We start from the raw sequence: 13,681 nt of genomic DNA on the forward strand, positions 1-13,681 counted from the left end.
CCACGGACCCACCCAGGAGCCTCAGCTGTACCCTGGATTGCAGCCCCGTCACCGTCCTGAGCCAGCCCTTCCCTCTCCCTCCCTCCCCCGAGAGCACCTCTCACCACTGTCCTGCTCAGGGACTTAGGGTGCCTCAGGCACTTCCAGAAAATTCTACAAAGCCAGCTGTTCCAGCTGCTGAGAAAGAAAGAACATGTATCCAGATGCAGAAAATGTACACACAAGCCTTTTTTTTTTTTTTTTTTTTAACTCAAGAAAGGGCTTTTATTGTTTGTAACTCACTTCCTGGGAAGTTAATTTTTAAAACACTCTTATAGAGTTTGCTCATCGCTTGTGCTACATTCAAAAACGACGCCGCCAACCAAAACCCTCAGTGACGGGGTGAGCATCCCAACTGGGTCCACCCCAGAGCTTTCCAAGGGTGGGTCTGATCGACGTGGTCCCCCCAGACCAGACGCTCAGAGATGCTCAAGACACACTTGGGGATCAGTGATTGGCTCTTCACTTGCCTTCCACTAACTCTATAAAAGTGTTCTTAAAAACAGTACGGAATAACTTCTTAAGCCCTGGGCCACACTCTGCCTTAGCACAGAGGAGCCAGGGAGAAACGTGGACCCATTGACAACGGGGCACATTCGGCTCCTATAGCCTTAAATAGACGTAGAAACTGTATTACAGATGCGTGTACCGGTGCAGGACATACGAGTGAGCTGTGTGCAGCAGATGGGCACGCGCACGCGTGTGCGCGTGGAGGCGCAACATGCACCCACAGGCGTGGAGATGCAGCGGGATCCGGGTTTCTCCCCCAGCCAGCCTCCCTTCTCCAAACAAGCCCTCTTCCAATGGGAAACCCACACCTGTGGCCAAAATCCCTCGTCCATCCATGTTTCCAGGGCAGGTCTGCGTCCTGTGTGATTTCCCTGTGGGGGTCAACCTCTACGAGCATTTGGTCAGCCAACGCCAGGCCGGCCAGCCGGACACTGATCCCAGAGAGAAGGCGAAGGCCGCTTCGGAAGAGTTGTGTCTGCACGCGCTCCAGCACCCCCGCTCTGAGCAGGCTGACTGCTGATGTCCTCAGGGTGAGGCAGCTGCCGCAGAGGCCACCTGCCGGTGTGCACAGCCCTCCAGGTTCTGTGTCTCGTGATCCCTCCAACCTGGACAGTTTGTCCTTTATTGTAGGAATGTGAGTGCAGCTCTTGGGGCCAGATGGGTAGGCCAGTGTAGGATGAGAGGCTGGGTTCCAGTTATTTCAGCATGTGCAGGGCCACAGGCCTGGCGCGTCCGTGGCCCTCGGTCAAAGTCAGCCCTGGTGTCTTCTTCAGCCTCAGCTCTGGGGAGCCATCAAAGGAGGGAGTGAGATGGGCAGGGACGATGTGGTGCTTCCGCTTCAGGCCCCTGCTCAGAGCTTGATTCCGTTCAGCCCACTTTCCAGATAACGTTGAATGCGAAACACAGTCCAGGAAAGTTAGCTCCGTCCGCTCGGCTGCCAAATAATGGTGGGGTGTGCTGGGAACCACCGAAGCTGTAGGAAAGCTCGTGAGATGTTCCCAAGCAGGGCCTCTCCCCTGAACCCCCAGGTTAAAAACAAAAGTAAAAGACAACAAAAAAGGAATCAGAATTTTCCAACACTGGCCCTCTCCCCAGTGAGGGGTCCGAGCCCGCACACCAGCATTTGAGTAGACAAGAGCTCTGGTGCCACCACCCCAAGGTGGGCAGGGTACCCCCCTCTCCACCATATGCCTGTGGCAGCTGAGCCAGGCCTGCCCGGCCCCAGCGGGAGGTCTCTTCACTTGCAGTAAGCCAGGCCTCCACCTGCCATCTTGGTCTCCTGCCTCTGCTCCTGCCCTGGGCCATGCCAACCAGCCGGGTGGCGTTTCTGAGGCTCCATGGGCACCTGGTTTCCCCACAGAATGGGTCAGGCCAAGAAGGGCCAGGAAGAGGAGGATGGCCTCGTGGGAGCCCTGCCCCCAAGACCCCAAATGACATACATTCCAGTCCTGTCCCTGGACGTGCGTGCGTGGAGGTCATGCAGCACGATGGGGGAGGGGCGGGAGCGGGGCTGCAGTCCCCAGCCCCCTGCCCGCGGGGGCGGCTGTTGCATGAGGGCGGTGGGCCTCTGGAGGCGCGGGATGAGTATGCTGCCGGGTGGCCCTGGGTGCATGCAGGGGCTCAGGATGCAGCCTCGTCTTCCTGGACGCCGGGGAGCTCTGGGCTCTTGCCCCCTTCGCCACACCCTTCTTTCCTGTTCAGGGGACACCAGGGACAGAGGGACCTCAGGGTCAGAATATACCCTCAGGGGGATACTCTCCCTCACACACATAGGAATTTGAATCCCAGAATCTCTCAAAGCCCTCTTCACCCACTGCCCCAAGCTTGGCCTCCCTCTGGCCTCTCTACATCACGGCAATTGCTCCTTGGCGGTCTCCCAGCCCCCAGCCTCAGCCCACAATGCCTCCGTGGCCCCCCATTGATCAGAGATGAGGTCTAAACCTCCTAGCACGGCCTCTGGAGCCTCTCACAGTCTGACCCAGCTGACTTCCCTACATCCTCTGACTATCAGCCTGGTCAAGGGCCTTCTCTCTGTGTGTGTAGTTTTGTTGTTGTTGTTGTTTTGTTTTTTTTTGTTTTTGTTTTTTTTTTTTTTTTTTTTTTTTTTTTTTTGAGACGGAGTCTCGCTCTGTCGCCCAGGCTGGAGTGCAGTGGCCGGATCTCAGCTCACTGCAAGCTCCGCCTCCCGGGTTCGGGCCATTCTCCTGTCTCAGCCTCCTGAGTAGCTGGGACTACAGGCGCCCGCCACCTCGCCCGGCTAGTTTTTTTTTTTTTTTGTATTTTTTAGTAGAGACGGGGTTTCACCGTGTTAGCCAGGATGGTCTCGATCTCCTGACCTAGTGATCCGCCCGTCTCGGCCTCCCAAAGTGCTGGGATTACAGGCTTGAGCCACCGCGCCCAGCCTTGTTGTTGTTGTTGTTTTGAGACAGGGTCTTGCTCTGTCGTGCAGGCTGGAGTGCAGCGGCGTGATCTCGGCTCACTGCAACCTCTGCCTCCCAGGCTCAAGCGATCTTCCCACCTCAGCCTCCTGAGTAGCTGAGACTACAGGCACATGCCACTACACCCAGCTAATTTTCTTTTTTTTTGAGACGGAGTCTCGCTCTGCCACCCAGGCTGGAGTGCAGTGGCCGGATCTCAGCTCACTGCAAGCTCTACCTCTCCGGTTCACGCCATTCTCCTGCCTCAGCCTCCCGAGTAGCTGGGACTACAGGCGCCCGCCACCACGCCCGGCTAGTTTTTTGTGTATTTTTAGTAGAGACGGGGTTTCACCATGTTAGCCAGGATGGTCTTGATCTCCTGACCTCGTGATCCGCCCGCCTCGGCTTCCCAAAGTGCTGAGATTATAGGCATGAGCCACCGCGCCCAGCCTAATTTTTTTTTTTGAGACGGAGTCTCGCTCTGCCACCCAGGCTGGAGTGCAGTGGCCGGATCTCGGCTCACTGCAAGCTCCGTGTCCTGGGTCCACGCCATTCTCCTGCCTCAGCCTCCCGAGTAGCTGGGACTACAGGCACCCGCCACCTCGCCCGACTAGTTTTTTGTTTTTTTTGTTTTTTTTTTTTGTTTTTGAGACGGAGTCTCGCTCTGCCGCCCAGGCTGGAGTGCAGTGGCCGGATCTCGGCTCACTGCAAGCTCCGCCTCCCGGGTTCACGCCATTCTCCTGCCTCAGCCTCCCCAGTAGCTGGGACTACAGGCGCCCGCCACCTCGCCCGACTAGTTTTTTGTTTTTTTTGTTTTTTTTTTTTGTTTTTGAGACGGAGTCTCGCTCTGCCGCCCAGGCTGGAGTGCAGTGGCCGGATCTCGGCTCACTGCAAGCTCCGCCTCCCGGGTTCACGCCATTCTCCTGCCTCAGCCTCCCCAGTAGCTGGGACTACAGGCGCCCGCCACCTCGCCCGGCTAGTGTTTTTTTTTGTATTTTTTAGTAGAGACGGGGTTTCACCGTGTTAGCCATGATGGTCTCGATCTCCTGACCTCGTGATCCGCCCGCCTCGGCCTCCCAAAGTGCTGGGATTACAGGCTTGAGCCACCGCGCCCGGCCCCGGCTAGTTTTTTGTATTTTTTAGTAGAGACGGGGTTTCACCGTGTTAGCCAGGATGGTCTCAATCTCCTGACCTCATGATCTGCCTGCCTCGGCTTCCCAAAGTGGTGGGATTACAGGCTTGAGCCACCGTGCCCGGCAGCCTAATTTTTTTATCTCTATAAAAACAGGGTTTCACCACGTTGCCCAGGCTGGTCTCAAACTCCTGGGCTCAAGTGATCCATCCACCTCAGCCTCCTAAAGTGTTGGGGTTACAGGCGTGAGCCACGGTGCCCGGCCTGAGGGCCTTCTGTGTGGACTTCAGTCAGCCCCCAGCAGATCTGGGTAGAGGGGCTTTCATTTTGCTTTTTTCTTTGCCTTGTTCACAGGGCAGAGTCCATCTATCAGTCTTAGGATTCCGTTACATATTCAACAGATTTAGGTGTCTAATTTTCCTCCCAAAATGAGTAAATGGGTTTTGATATCTTTAAAAAGGACCAACCCCACTTTACTACAGAGTTTCTACAATTATCCCAAAGTATACAAAACAGTTTATGGCCGGGCACAGTGGCTCACACCTATAATCTCAGCACTTTGGGAGGCTGAGGTGGGCAGATCACCTGAGGTCAGGAGTTCAAGACCAGCCTGGCCAACATGGTGAAACCCCGTCTCTAATAAAAAAATAGCCGGTGTGGTGGCGGCATGCACCTGTAATCCCAGCTATTTGGGAGGCTGAGGCAGGAGAATTGCTTGAATGCAGTAGGCAGGGGTTTCAGTGAGCCGAGACTGTGCCATTGCCCTCCAGCCCGGGCAACAAGAGTGAAACTCCGTCTGAAAACAAACAAATAAACAAAAAAACCAAAACAGTCTATCAAGGATAAATATTGGGACTTGATGAGGTAAAATCTACTTTCAAAGTTAAACCTAGAGACAGGGTGTGGTGGCTCATGCATGTAATCCCAGCACTTTGGGAGGCTGAGGTGGACAAATCGCTAGAGGCCAGAAGTTCAAGTCCAGCCTGGGCAACATGACAAGACTCCATCTCTACTGAAAAAAAAAAGCTCTACCACCAAATTAAACTTGGGTCACAGAATTCTATAATTTTATAGCTGGAAAGTATTAAGCCCAATCTTGTCACTCTGTTTGCCAGGTACAACCTAGGTACTGTCTTTATCCTGTGTCTGGCTTGTCCCACCACTAGAGGGTGCTGGACCATAGGCTCTGAGTCAGAGGGACCAGGTGTCCAGGTTTGCTGGACACAGTCCTGATTCCACCTGTTGTCCTGGCATAATTATTTTTTTTTTTTTTTTTTTTTTTTTTTTTGAGACAGAGTCTTGCTCTGTCGCCCAGGCTGGGGTGCAGTGGCCGGATCTCAGCTCACTGCAAGCTCCGCCTCCCGGCTTTAGACCATTCTCCTGCCTCAGCCTCACGAATAGCTGGGACTACAGGCGCCCGCCACCTCGCCCGGCTAGTTTTTTGTATTTTTTAGTAGAGACGGGGTTTCACCGTGTTAGCCAGGATGGTCTTGATCTCCTGACCTCGTGATCCGCCCGTCTCGGCCTCCCAAAGTGCTGGGATTACAGGCTTGAGCCACCGCGCCCGGCTTGGCATAATTATTATAAATATATATATATACATATTTTAGACAGGGTCTGGCTCTGTCACCCGGGCTGGAGTATGGTGGTGCAATCTTGGCTCACTGCAACCTCCACCTCCCAGACTCAAGCAATCCTCCCACCTCAGCCTCCTGAGTATCTAGGACTACAGGCGTCCGCCATCACGTCCAGCTAATTTTTAATTTTTTTTTTTTAGAGATGGGGTCTTGCTATGTTGCCCAGGCTGGTATTGAACTCCTGGGCTCAAGCAATCCTGCTTTGGTCTCCCAAAGTGCTGGGATTAAGGCATGAGCCACCGTGCTGGCATAATTATGAATGGCTTCCCCTTTCACTCTCAAAAGTGCCCCCATTTGGATGTCAAATTATATACGTCCCCTCGCTACACACGCACTAAGCACAATTCCAGCGTCAGGGGCCTATATTCCTAGATGAATTCAGAGAATCCTCCCCCAACCGCAACTACATCACTGAAGAGATGATAGAAAAACTGCAGTTGGGATCTCCAGGCCTTTTCCAGGCCCCACACCTCATGATGTGACTCTCCCTGGATGCAAGCACCTCCAGCAGGGAGCAGATGTCAGCTCATCCACTACCAGGGGACCCGACTCTTCTGAAGGGCCCTCTTACGAGAGGGAGACCTCACAGGACACCAACATGGTGGGCCCGGACAGGCCTGGGGACAGTGCAAAGCCAATGCACCCGGACAGCGCCTGGCGCTGGGAGTGCCAAGGGGAGTGCGCCTTCCACACAGAGCCCTGCCAGCCCCTTCCCTGAAGCTTCCCTCCGGGGCCAGAGGAAGGCAGTGGCTGTTCCAGGACCATGCTGTGGTTCAGGACCCCGACCGTTTTCTCTCTGCAGGTTTGTGTACAAACTCCAGCAGGCCTTATCAGCATCCTAGACTGGCTTTTATTACAGTGGAAGAAGGTGGAACTACTGAGGATGAGGGGCACGGGTTTGAGGGGCGGCTTTTCTGGACCTTCCTAGGAGGTGGCGAATCCACAGGCATGGCTTACTGTGGGGAGCCCTCGGCAAATGCGGGTTCCTCTCCCGTGGGAGAGTGAGCCTGTCCCTGCTCACTCACTGGACAAGCACTCACAAAGTGCTGACTGGGCGCACAGCCCCAGCAATGGCTGCAGGCAGCCTGGGCCACTCGGAAGAGCAGCCAACAGTCCCCAGGGCCAGGTAGAGGGGCCAGCGCCCCTCCTCTACAGCCCGCCAGCCTCCTACAGGGAGCCGACATCAGCCCGTCTGCAAACCTCTGCCAGGCTGCCAAGGGCTGAGGAGGCCATAGATTTGAAGCCCCAGAGGGGCTGGACCCAGTCGGAGTGTGACATCAAGCTTGATGGAAGAAGGGTCTTCCTGTCCCATGGAGGGGTTGCGTGAGCTCCTCATCCCTGGAAGCGTGTATGTGAGGGATGCTGGCCCCAGGAATGAAGCAAGGGCTGGGCCCAAAAGGTCCCTTCTCACCCTGACTAACCTCGGGGACAGAGATGCAAACGGGGCCAACTCCAAGACCTGGCCAAGTCCCCAGGCTCTGGCCTCGGCCCAACGACAGTGAGAGCGGGAGGATGGGCCTCAGGCCTCCCCACCCGACTCCAGGGAGCACCCGGCAGGCCTCGGCCCACTAGTACTTACACCAGTAGGTTTCCTGGAGCAGACATGGATCGCTCTTCCCTCCGTGCTTGCGGCTCAAATGGGTTCCCAAAGGAGCGCTTCCTCAGCATGGACTTCACCAGGATCTGAGGAGGACATGGCGGTGTGAGGAGCACAGGCCCCAGGCTCCCAGACACTCCACCTCTGCTCCGATTCCCCGAGAGCAGCTGCCAAGGGGGCCGCAGCGTGGGTCTCATTTCAATCAGCACAGCATGGCATGGCGGGGACGAGAACACGGGGGCTGGCGGCAAAGTCCCGGAACGGTGAGGAGCTGGGTGCCGCTGGTGCATGAGGAGGGGGGCCGGGACCGGTCCATGAAGGGGCCACAAGGCCAGGCTGAAAGAGTGGGGAGGGCCAGGGCTGGAAGTAGGAGTCCATTAGAAAATACCTTCTCGGCCGGCCGGGCGCGGTGGCTCACGCCTGTAATCCCAGCACTTTGGGAGGCCGAGACGGGTGGATCACGAGGTCAGGAGATCGAGAACATCCTGGCTAACCCGGTGAAACCCCGTCTCTACTAAAAAATACAAAAAAAAACTAGCCGGGCGAGGTGGCGGGCGCCTGTAGTCCCAGCTACCCGGGAGGCGGAGGCAGGAGAATGGCGTAAACCCAGGAGGCGTAGCTTGCAGTGAGCTGAGATCGCGCCACTGCACTCCAGCCTGGGCGACAGAGCAAGACTCCGTTTCAAAAAAAAAAAAAAAAAAGAAAATACCTTCTCACCACGGCAGCAACGCCATGGAGGATGCTGTGCCATCCTTCCCACCTTCCGGCCGCAGAGAGGATGCCAAGAAGATGCTACTGCACAGTGGCCCGGGAAGCGGCTGAGCCGCAGTTGGTGGCCGAGCCAGGGGGGCTGCCAGGAGGGGGGCAGCTGCTGCAGCCTGGCTCTCTGCCTTTGTCCCTCCTTCATGCCAAGGACGGTTCCATGCCCTGCCCACACACACGCTGACTCACACACATGCAGAGAGCCAGCAGCACACTTGCCAGTCCCTTCACTCACTCGCCTGTCTCCATCCATCCTGTCAACACTGGTCACCACTGGCTGCCTACCGTGTGCTGGACACTGCTCTAGGCACTGGGGCCACACTGAGGCCAAAATTCTTGCCCTCATGTAGCCCTATAGCCTTTTTATTTTTTTCAGATGGAATTTCGCTCTTGTTGCCCGGGGCTGGAGTGCAGTGGCACGATCTCGGCTCACGGCAACCTCTGCCTCCCGGGTTCAAATGATCCTTCTGCCTCAGCCTCCTGAATAGCTGGGATTACAGGCATCCACCACCACGCTCGGCTAATTTTTTGTATTTTTAGAAGAGACGGGGCTTCACCATGTTGGCCAGGCTGTTCTCAAACTCCTGACCTCAAGTGATCCTCCCGCCTTGGCCTCCCAAAGTGCTGGGACTACAGGTGTGAGCCACTGCGCCCGGCCATCATATAGCTTATATTCTAGTTTCAGGAGACAGGTGATAAGTAAAGAAGAAAAATCAGCAAAATACGTATGTCAGTAAGTGGAAAGGAAAAAATAAAACAAGGAATGGCGATGAGGTGTGACGCAGGGAAGGCTTGCTTCTCTCTCGGAGGGGACCCTGGCTTAAAAAGCCGCAGGAAGTGAGGGAGCAGGTCCCGTGGGAGTCGGGGGTGGGGCTCCCCAGGCAGAAGGTAGCAAAATCTGAAGGCTCTAGGGCAGCCTCTTCCATGGCACGTGGCCAGAGTCGAGTGCATGATGGGGGGACGGTGCAGGAGCCCCGCAGAAAAACAGGGCAGGGGGAGGGCAGGCTGGGGGCCCGACTCTGAGGGACACGGCAGCCCCGTGAGAAGCGGGCTCTGAGCTGGGAGGTGACACATTCATGCCACCAGGACCATGCTGGGTGCTGAGTTGAGCACTGACTAGGGGGACGGGGAGTGAGAGTAGAAGCAAAGGACAGCGTGGGAGGTTCTTCCAGTGGTCTGGGAGAGAGGAGGTGGTAGCTAAGACCAGAGAAGTGGCCATGGGGACCCCGTGGGAGTTGCCTGGTTCCAGGGACCCCACAGAGCCAAGTAAGCATAGGGGGCAGGGATTCAGCCAGCTGTTCCTAGCTGGGCCGGGACCCTGCAGCGGGGAATAAAGTGCAAGGCCAGGCCCTGCCAGGGGCAGTGGCCCCAGCTCTGGCTCCTGGCCTTGTGCTTGCCGACTCACTTGACTCTCAGGCAGGGGCAGGGCAGGGCTCTCAGTGGCCCCAAGTGGCCACCAGGTACTACGTGAACCACTTCCAAGTGCCAACACAGAAGCTGAGCAGAGGAAGAGGAGCAAAACCGAAACGTGAGTGGGCTCTGGGGGAGACGCAGGCACCATCGAACTGATACGTGGGCTTTGGGGCCACTTCTCCAATCCAACGGCTGCCCAGGCCATTCCCCTGCCGTGTCCTCGGCAGTGCCTGGAAAACGGAAGTTCAATAACTGGACAGAAGGAAATGCTTCTTCCAGTCACGGTGATTGTTGCCGCTCAGCAAAGGCCATCTATATCTTTCTTTCTTTCCTTTATTTATTTATTTATTTATTTATTTATTTATTTGAGACGGAGTGTCGCTCTGTCGCCCAGGCTGGAGTGCAGTGGCCGGATCTCAGCTCACTGCAAGCTCCGCCTCCCGGGTTTACGCCATTCTCCTGCCTCAGCCTCCCGAGTAGCTGGGACTACAGGCGCCGCCACCTCGCCCGGCTAATTTTTTGTATTTTTTTAGTAGAGACGGGGTTTCACCGTGTTAACCAGGATGGTCTCGATCTCCTGACCTCGTGATCCGCCCGTCTTGGCCTCCCAAAGTGCTGGGATTATAGGCTTGAGCCACCACGCCCGGCCATTTTTTTGTTTTTTTGAGACAGAGTCTCGCTCTGTCACCAGGCTAGAGTGCAGTGGCGTGATCTCAGCTCACTACAACCGCCTTCCAAGTTCAAGCAATTCTCCTGCCTCAGCCTCCTGAGTAGCTGGGACTACAGGCGCCCTCCACCACGCCCAGCTAATTTTTTTTTTTTGTAGAGATGGGGTTTCACCATGTTAGCCAGGATGGTCTGGAACTCCTGACCTCAGGTGATCCAAAGTGCTGGGATTATAGGTGTGAGCCACTGCACCTGGTATTTCTTTAAATCGGTTACTCTCCTCACCAAGCCTCCTGGTCTCCTGACCACAAGACCTCCTGATATGGGCTCTGGGGAAGACACAGGGGCCGTCTAACTGATACACGGGCTCACTCCATGGGCCTCCAGCAGAATGGCGGCTCCAGTGGCCCAGGATCACAGCTGGCTGGCCAGGCAGGTCTCTGTCCCCCAACGGAGGCGGGCACAGAGCAAGGCTCAGGCCCCCCAGGACCCCCGGGCCCTCCAGGACAAGGGAGCGTCTACCCCGGCCCTCTTACCACTGTGGTCCAGCTGGGGATGAGCCTGACCGAGTTCTTCACCTCCTCCTCTGTCACCTCCACCACACTGCAGTGCTCCTCCTCCGAGGGAAGGGGCTCCTCCCCATTCTTGGTCACCCAAGGGTGCAACTGTCGGGACCGAGAGGGCAGGGAGAGGGGGAGAGGTCAGGCCATAGGTAGACACTCAGTCAGCAAAGGACTCCAAGCCTTTACCAGAATCACCAGGAGGGGTCCAAAGTCCACAGACCCAAACCCAGCACACATGCAGCCTGGTGTCGGTCTCTCCAGAAAGGGAAACTGACGCCTGTTTTCTGTGTCCCAGCCCAGCCCAAGACCTCCAGTTCCCCGACCTTGATGTCTGGCACCCCAATTCTCGTCTCGGGATTCTTGTCTAGCATCTTCAGGATTAGGTCCTTGAGCTCCTCGCTGATCTCTGGCCTGGAGAGGGCGAAGGGAGGAGAGGAGGGTGGGATGGCTGATGAGGACGCTTTCCTGTCCACCTCTCCTCCCCACACCCTTGCCCCTCGGATGGGAAGACTGAGTTCCGAACAGCAGGAGGGAACTTCCCAAGTGCTCGGAGAGCCTTTCCCGAGCAGGAGGTAAAGTCTCCCTCCGGGACAGAGGCACACACAGAGTTCCATGGGTGCTGGACACCCCACTGGGTGGCAAAGATGGTGAGGAGAGTCGTTTAATGGGACACCAGGGGCTTCGGTCCCACTCACCACCTCATCCTCTTCTACACCCAGAGAAGATCCTCTCTGACAGAGGAGGAAACTGAGGCCCAGGGAGGTTAGCAGGCTGGCACAGTGCCAGCCAGAAGAGTGCAGGCAGAGATGGGACTCAGATGGGCAGGAGCAGCCGCCCAGCACATCAGCCCCAACTGTCTCTGCTCAAACCCCAAGTTTCCTTGCCACCAGTGGTCTTGGGGAGCCCATCCTTCCAAGACTGGGGAGCAGAAAGCCACTCTCCGGACTGTTGACTTTGGTTCCCCCTGTTGTCTTAGATGCGTCATCCCTTTTAAAATCCCTGGGTTGGGGAGAAAGACATCGCTGGCAGGGGGTATAGCAGGATGAGAGGCACCAGGGGTACAACTGCGGAGGCCGCGAGGGAAGGCAATCACAGGATGCGGAGGAAATGGACAGAGGCCTGCTGGCTGGTGCTCGGAAAGGGGAGTGAGGCGGCCCCAGATGAGCGGGTGACAGAACCCGGAGATGCGTGAATGCCAGGGCCAGGGCGCGGCTCTGAGAAGCCTCAGACAAACTTCAGGCCGGAGATGTGGGCAGATTTGTTGAGCTTCGTGTGTCAGGGCTGCCTCCACCCGGCTGTGTTGGCTGGACTGGAGGGAGGCCAGCAGCAGTGAGACCGGGGGAAGGTGGCCACACAAGTCTGGGGAGGGGCCTGAGGCCTGAATGAGGCAAGGAGTGCAGGTGGCAACAAGGCCTAGAGACAGGGAAGAAGAGGGCTCAACGGGGCTTGGGGACCACATAGGAAATAAGCAGGAGAGAGCAGGAGTCGCTAAGGACAAGTCCTATTTCAGTTTCTTCTTTTTTTTTTTTGGAGACACAGTCTTGCTCTGTCGCCCAGGCTCACTGCAACCTCCGCCTCCCGGGTTCAAGCAATTCTCATGCTTCAGCCTCCCGAGTAGCTGGGACTACAGACACGCCCTCCCACGCCTGGCTAATTTTTTGTATTTTCAGTAAAGACGGGGTTTCACCATGTTGGCCGGGCTGGTCTCGAACTCCTAACCTCAGGTGATCTGCCCACCTCAGCCTCCCAAAGTGCTGGGATGACAGGTGTGAGCCACTGCACTCGGCCTCCATTTCACTTCTGAAAAGGGGAGCCAGGGAGCTCAGGCCGGCTGCCACGGTGGCCAAACCATCATGAGGTGAACCATGCATGAGCAAGGTCTCCCCCACATCCCTGCTACGCCCAGAGACCTCAGTCACAACGGGAGGAGTGGGGAGGAAGAGTGGCTCATTGAGTCCCAGCCCCCTGACAGCTCTCCTCCAGAGCGTCCTCTTTCCATCTGTGAAACGGGAGCACGCACTGGCATCTTGAAGCTCCCCGACCCTGAGTGGGGGAAGAAGTCCCCCTTGAGTTCAGGGGCCGGGTGGGGCTGGCGCCACCGATGCCAGGCAGGCCTGCGGTGAAGGAGTCGTGTGAATGATGCCTGTGGTCATCCCTGGCCAACCCTGGATCTCAGGGCTCCCATCCGTACAGTGACGTCGTAGAGACCCTGGCTCCAGAGTCCCACCTGTCCTTCTACTCAGGGTCCCTCCCGGGGAACAGCACCGCCACCTTCCTATCTGCAGGCTGGGGTGGGGTCCTCAAAGGGCAAAAGCTCTGCTAAAACTCGGACACCAGGAGTGGGTGGTAGCCCCCTTGGTCCCCTGGGTGGACAACTTACTCCTCAGGAAACACCACGGGCTCATTCTTGATCTTCCTGTGGAGGGCCAGGATGAAATCGTCGATGAATGGGCACTGCGGGGTGGAGAGGAAGACAGAGGATGTGGGCCCAGGGCCTTGACCCGTGCCAGGGGACCAGCCCCCCTCCCTTGGTGGGGCCGGGGGTGGGGGGCAGCTCTGGGCTCCCATTAAATGAGAAGGACCTCAACTCATTTGTTCAGGGCCTGGCACACTGCAAATGTTCAACAAATGTTGACTGAATGAATGAGTTGCTGAGGGAACGGTGAGGCTGGGTGCACCCACTGCCATTACTGCCATCTGCGGCCAGGCCAGGCCAGGCTGGGTGCACCCACCGCCATTACCACCACCTGTGGCCAGGCCTCCACTCCCAGGACCTGGAGCTTGGGAACATGTTCACTGAAATTCCCTCCTACACCTTAGTGTGGTCACTAGGCGGGGATCTCGGTCACGTCAGCATCGGGTGTCCCCAGGGTCCAGCCTCAGCCAGGGTAGGGGTGAAGGACAATTTGTCAAATGAATGAGCAATGGAGTGAACACGTGGCTCG

At 56.7% G+C, this 13,681-nt stretch overlaps 1 protein-coding gene and 1 long non-coding RNA gene across 18 annotated transcripts in view; one reads left to right on the forward strand and one right to left on the reverse strand.

The window, feature by feature from the left end:
* The first annotated feature begins 227 nt into the window (after window positions 1-227).
* Window positions 228-3,147, forward strand: LOC144335289 (uncharacterized). The gene is made up of 2 exons (XR_013406020.1): window positions 228-2,588; window positions 2,951-3,147. It is a non-coding gene; the product is annotated as an uncharacterized LOC144335289 (long non-coding RNA).
* The window catches only part of CAMKK1 (calcium/calmodulin dependent protein kinase kinase 1), a 35,249-nt gene continuing 22,198 nt past the window's right edge, over window positions 631-13,681 (reverse strand). For 12 of the 17 annotated variants that reach the window (XR_013405964.1, XM_028835899.2, XM_077969981.1 and 9 more), the window contains 5 exons: window positions 13,117-13,190; window positions 11,060-11,147; window positions 10,710-10,838; window positions 7,315-7,418; window positions 631-2,242 (listed from right to left, as the gene is read on the reverse strand). Coding sequence is in view for 13 of the 17 variants with exons in the window: in XM_028835899.2 (XP_028691732.2) it covers window positions 2,170-2,242; window positions 7,315-7,418; window positions 10,710-10,838; window positions 11,060-11,147; window positions 13,117-13,190 (468 nt within the window). In the remaining 4 variants the exon portion in view is untranslated. Of the gene's footprint in view, window positions 2,243-6,565; window positions 7,500-10,653; window positions 10,839-11,059; window positions 11,148-13,116; window positions 13,264-13,681 lie in introns of those variants that run through there. The other 5 variants (XR_013405962.1, XR_013405963.1, XR_013405961.1 and 2 more) reach the window with 4 other exon arrangements.

This window comes from Macaca mulatta, chromosome 16 (genome assembly GCF_049350105.2).
Source record: "Macaca mulatta isolate MMU2019108-1 chromosome 16, T2T-MMU8v2.0, whole genome shotgun sequence".
Lineage (NCBI taxonomy): Eukaryota > Metazoa > Chordata > Mammalia > Primates > Cercopithecidae > Macaca > Macaca mulatta.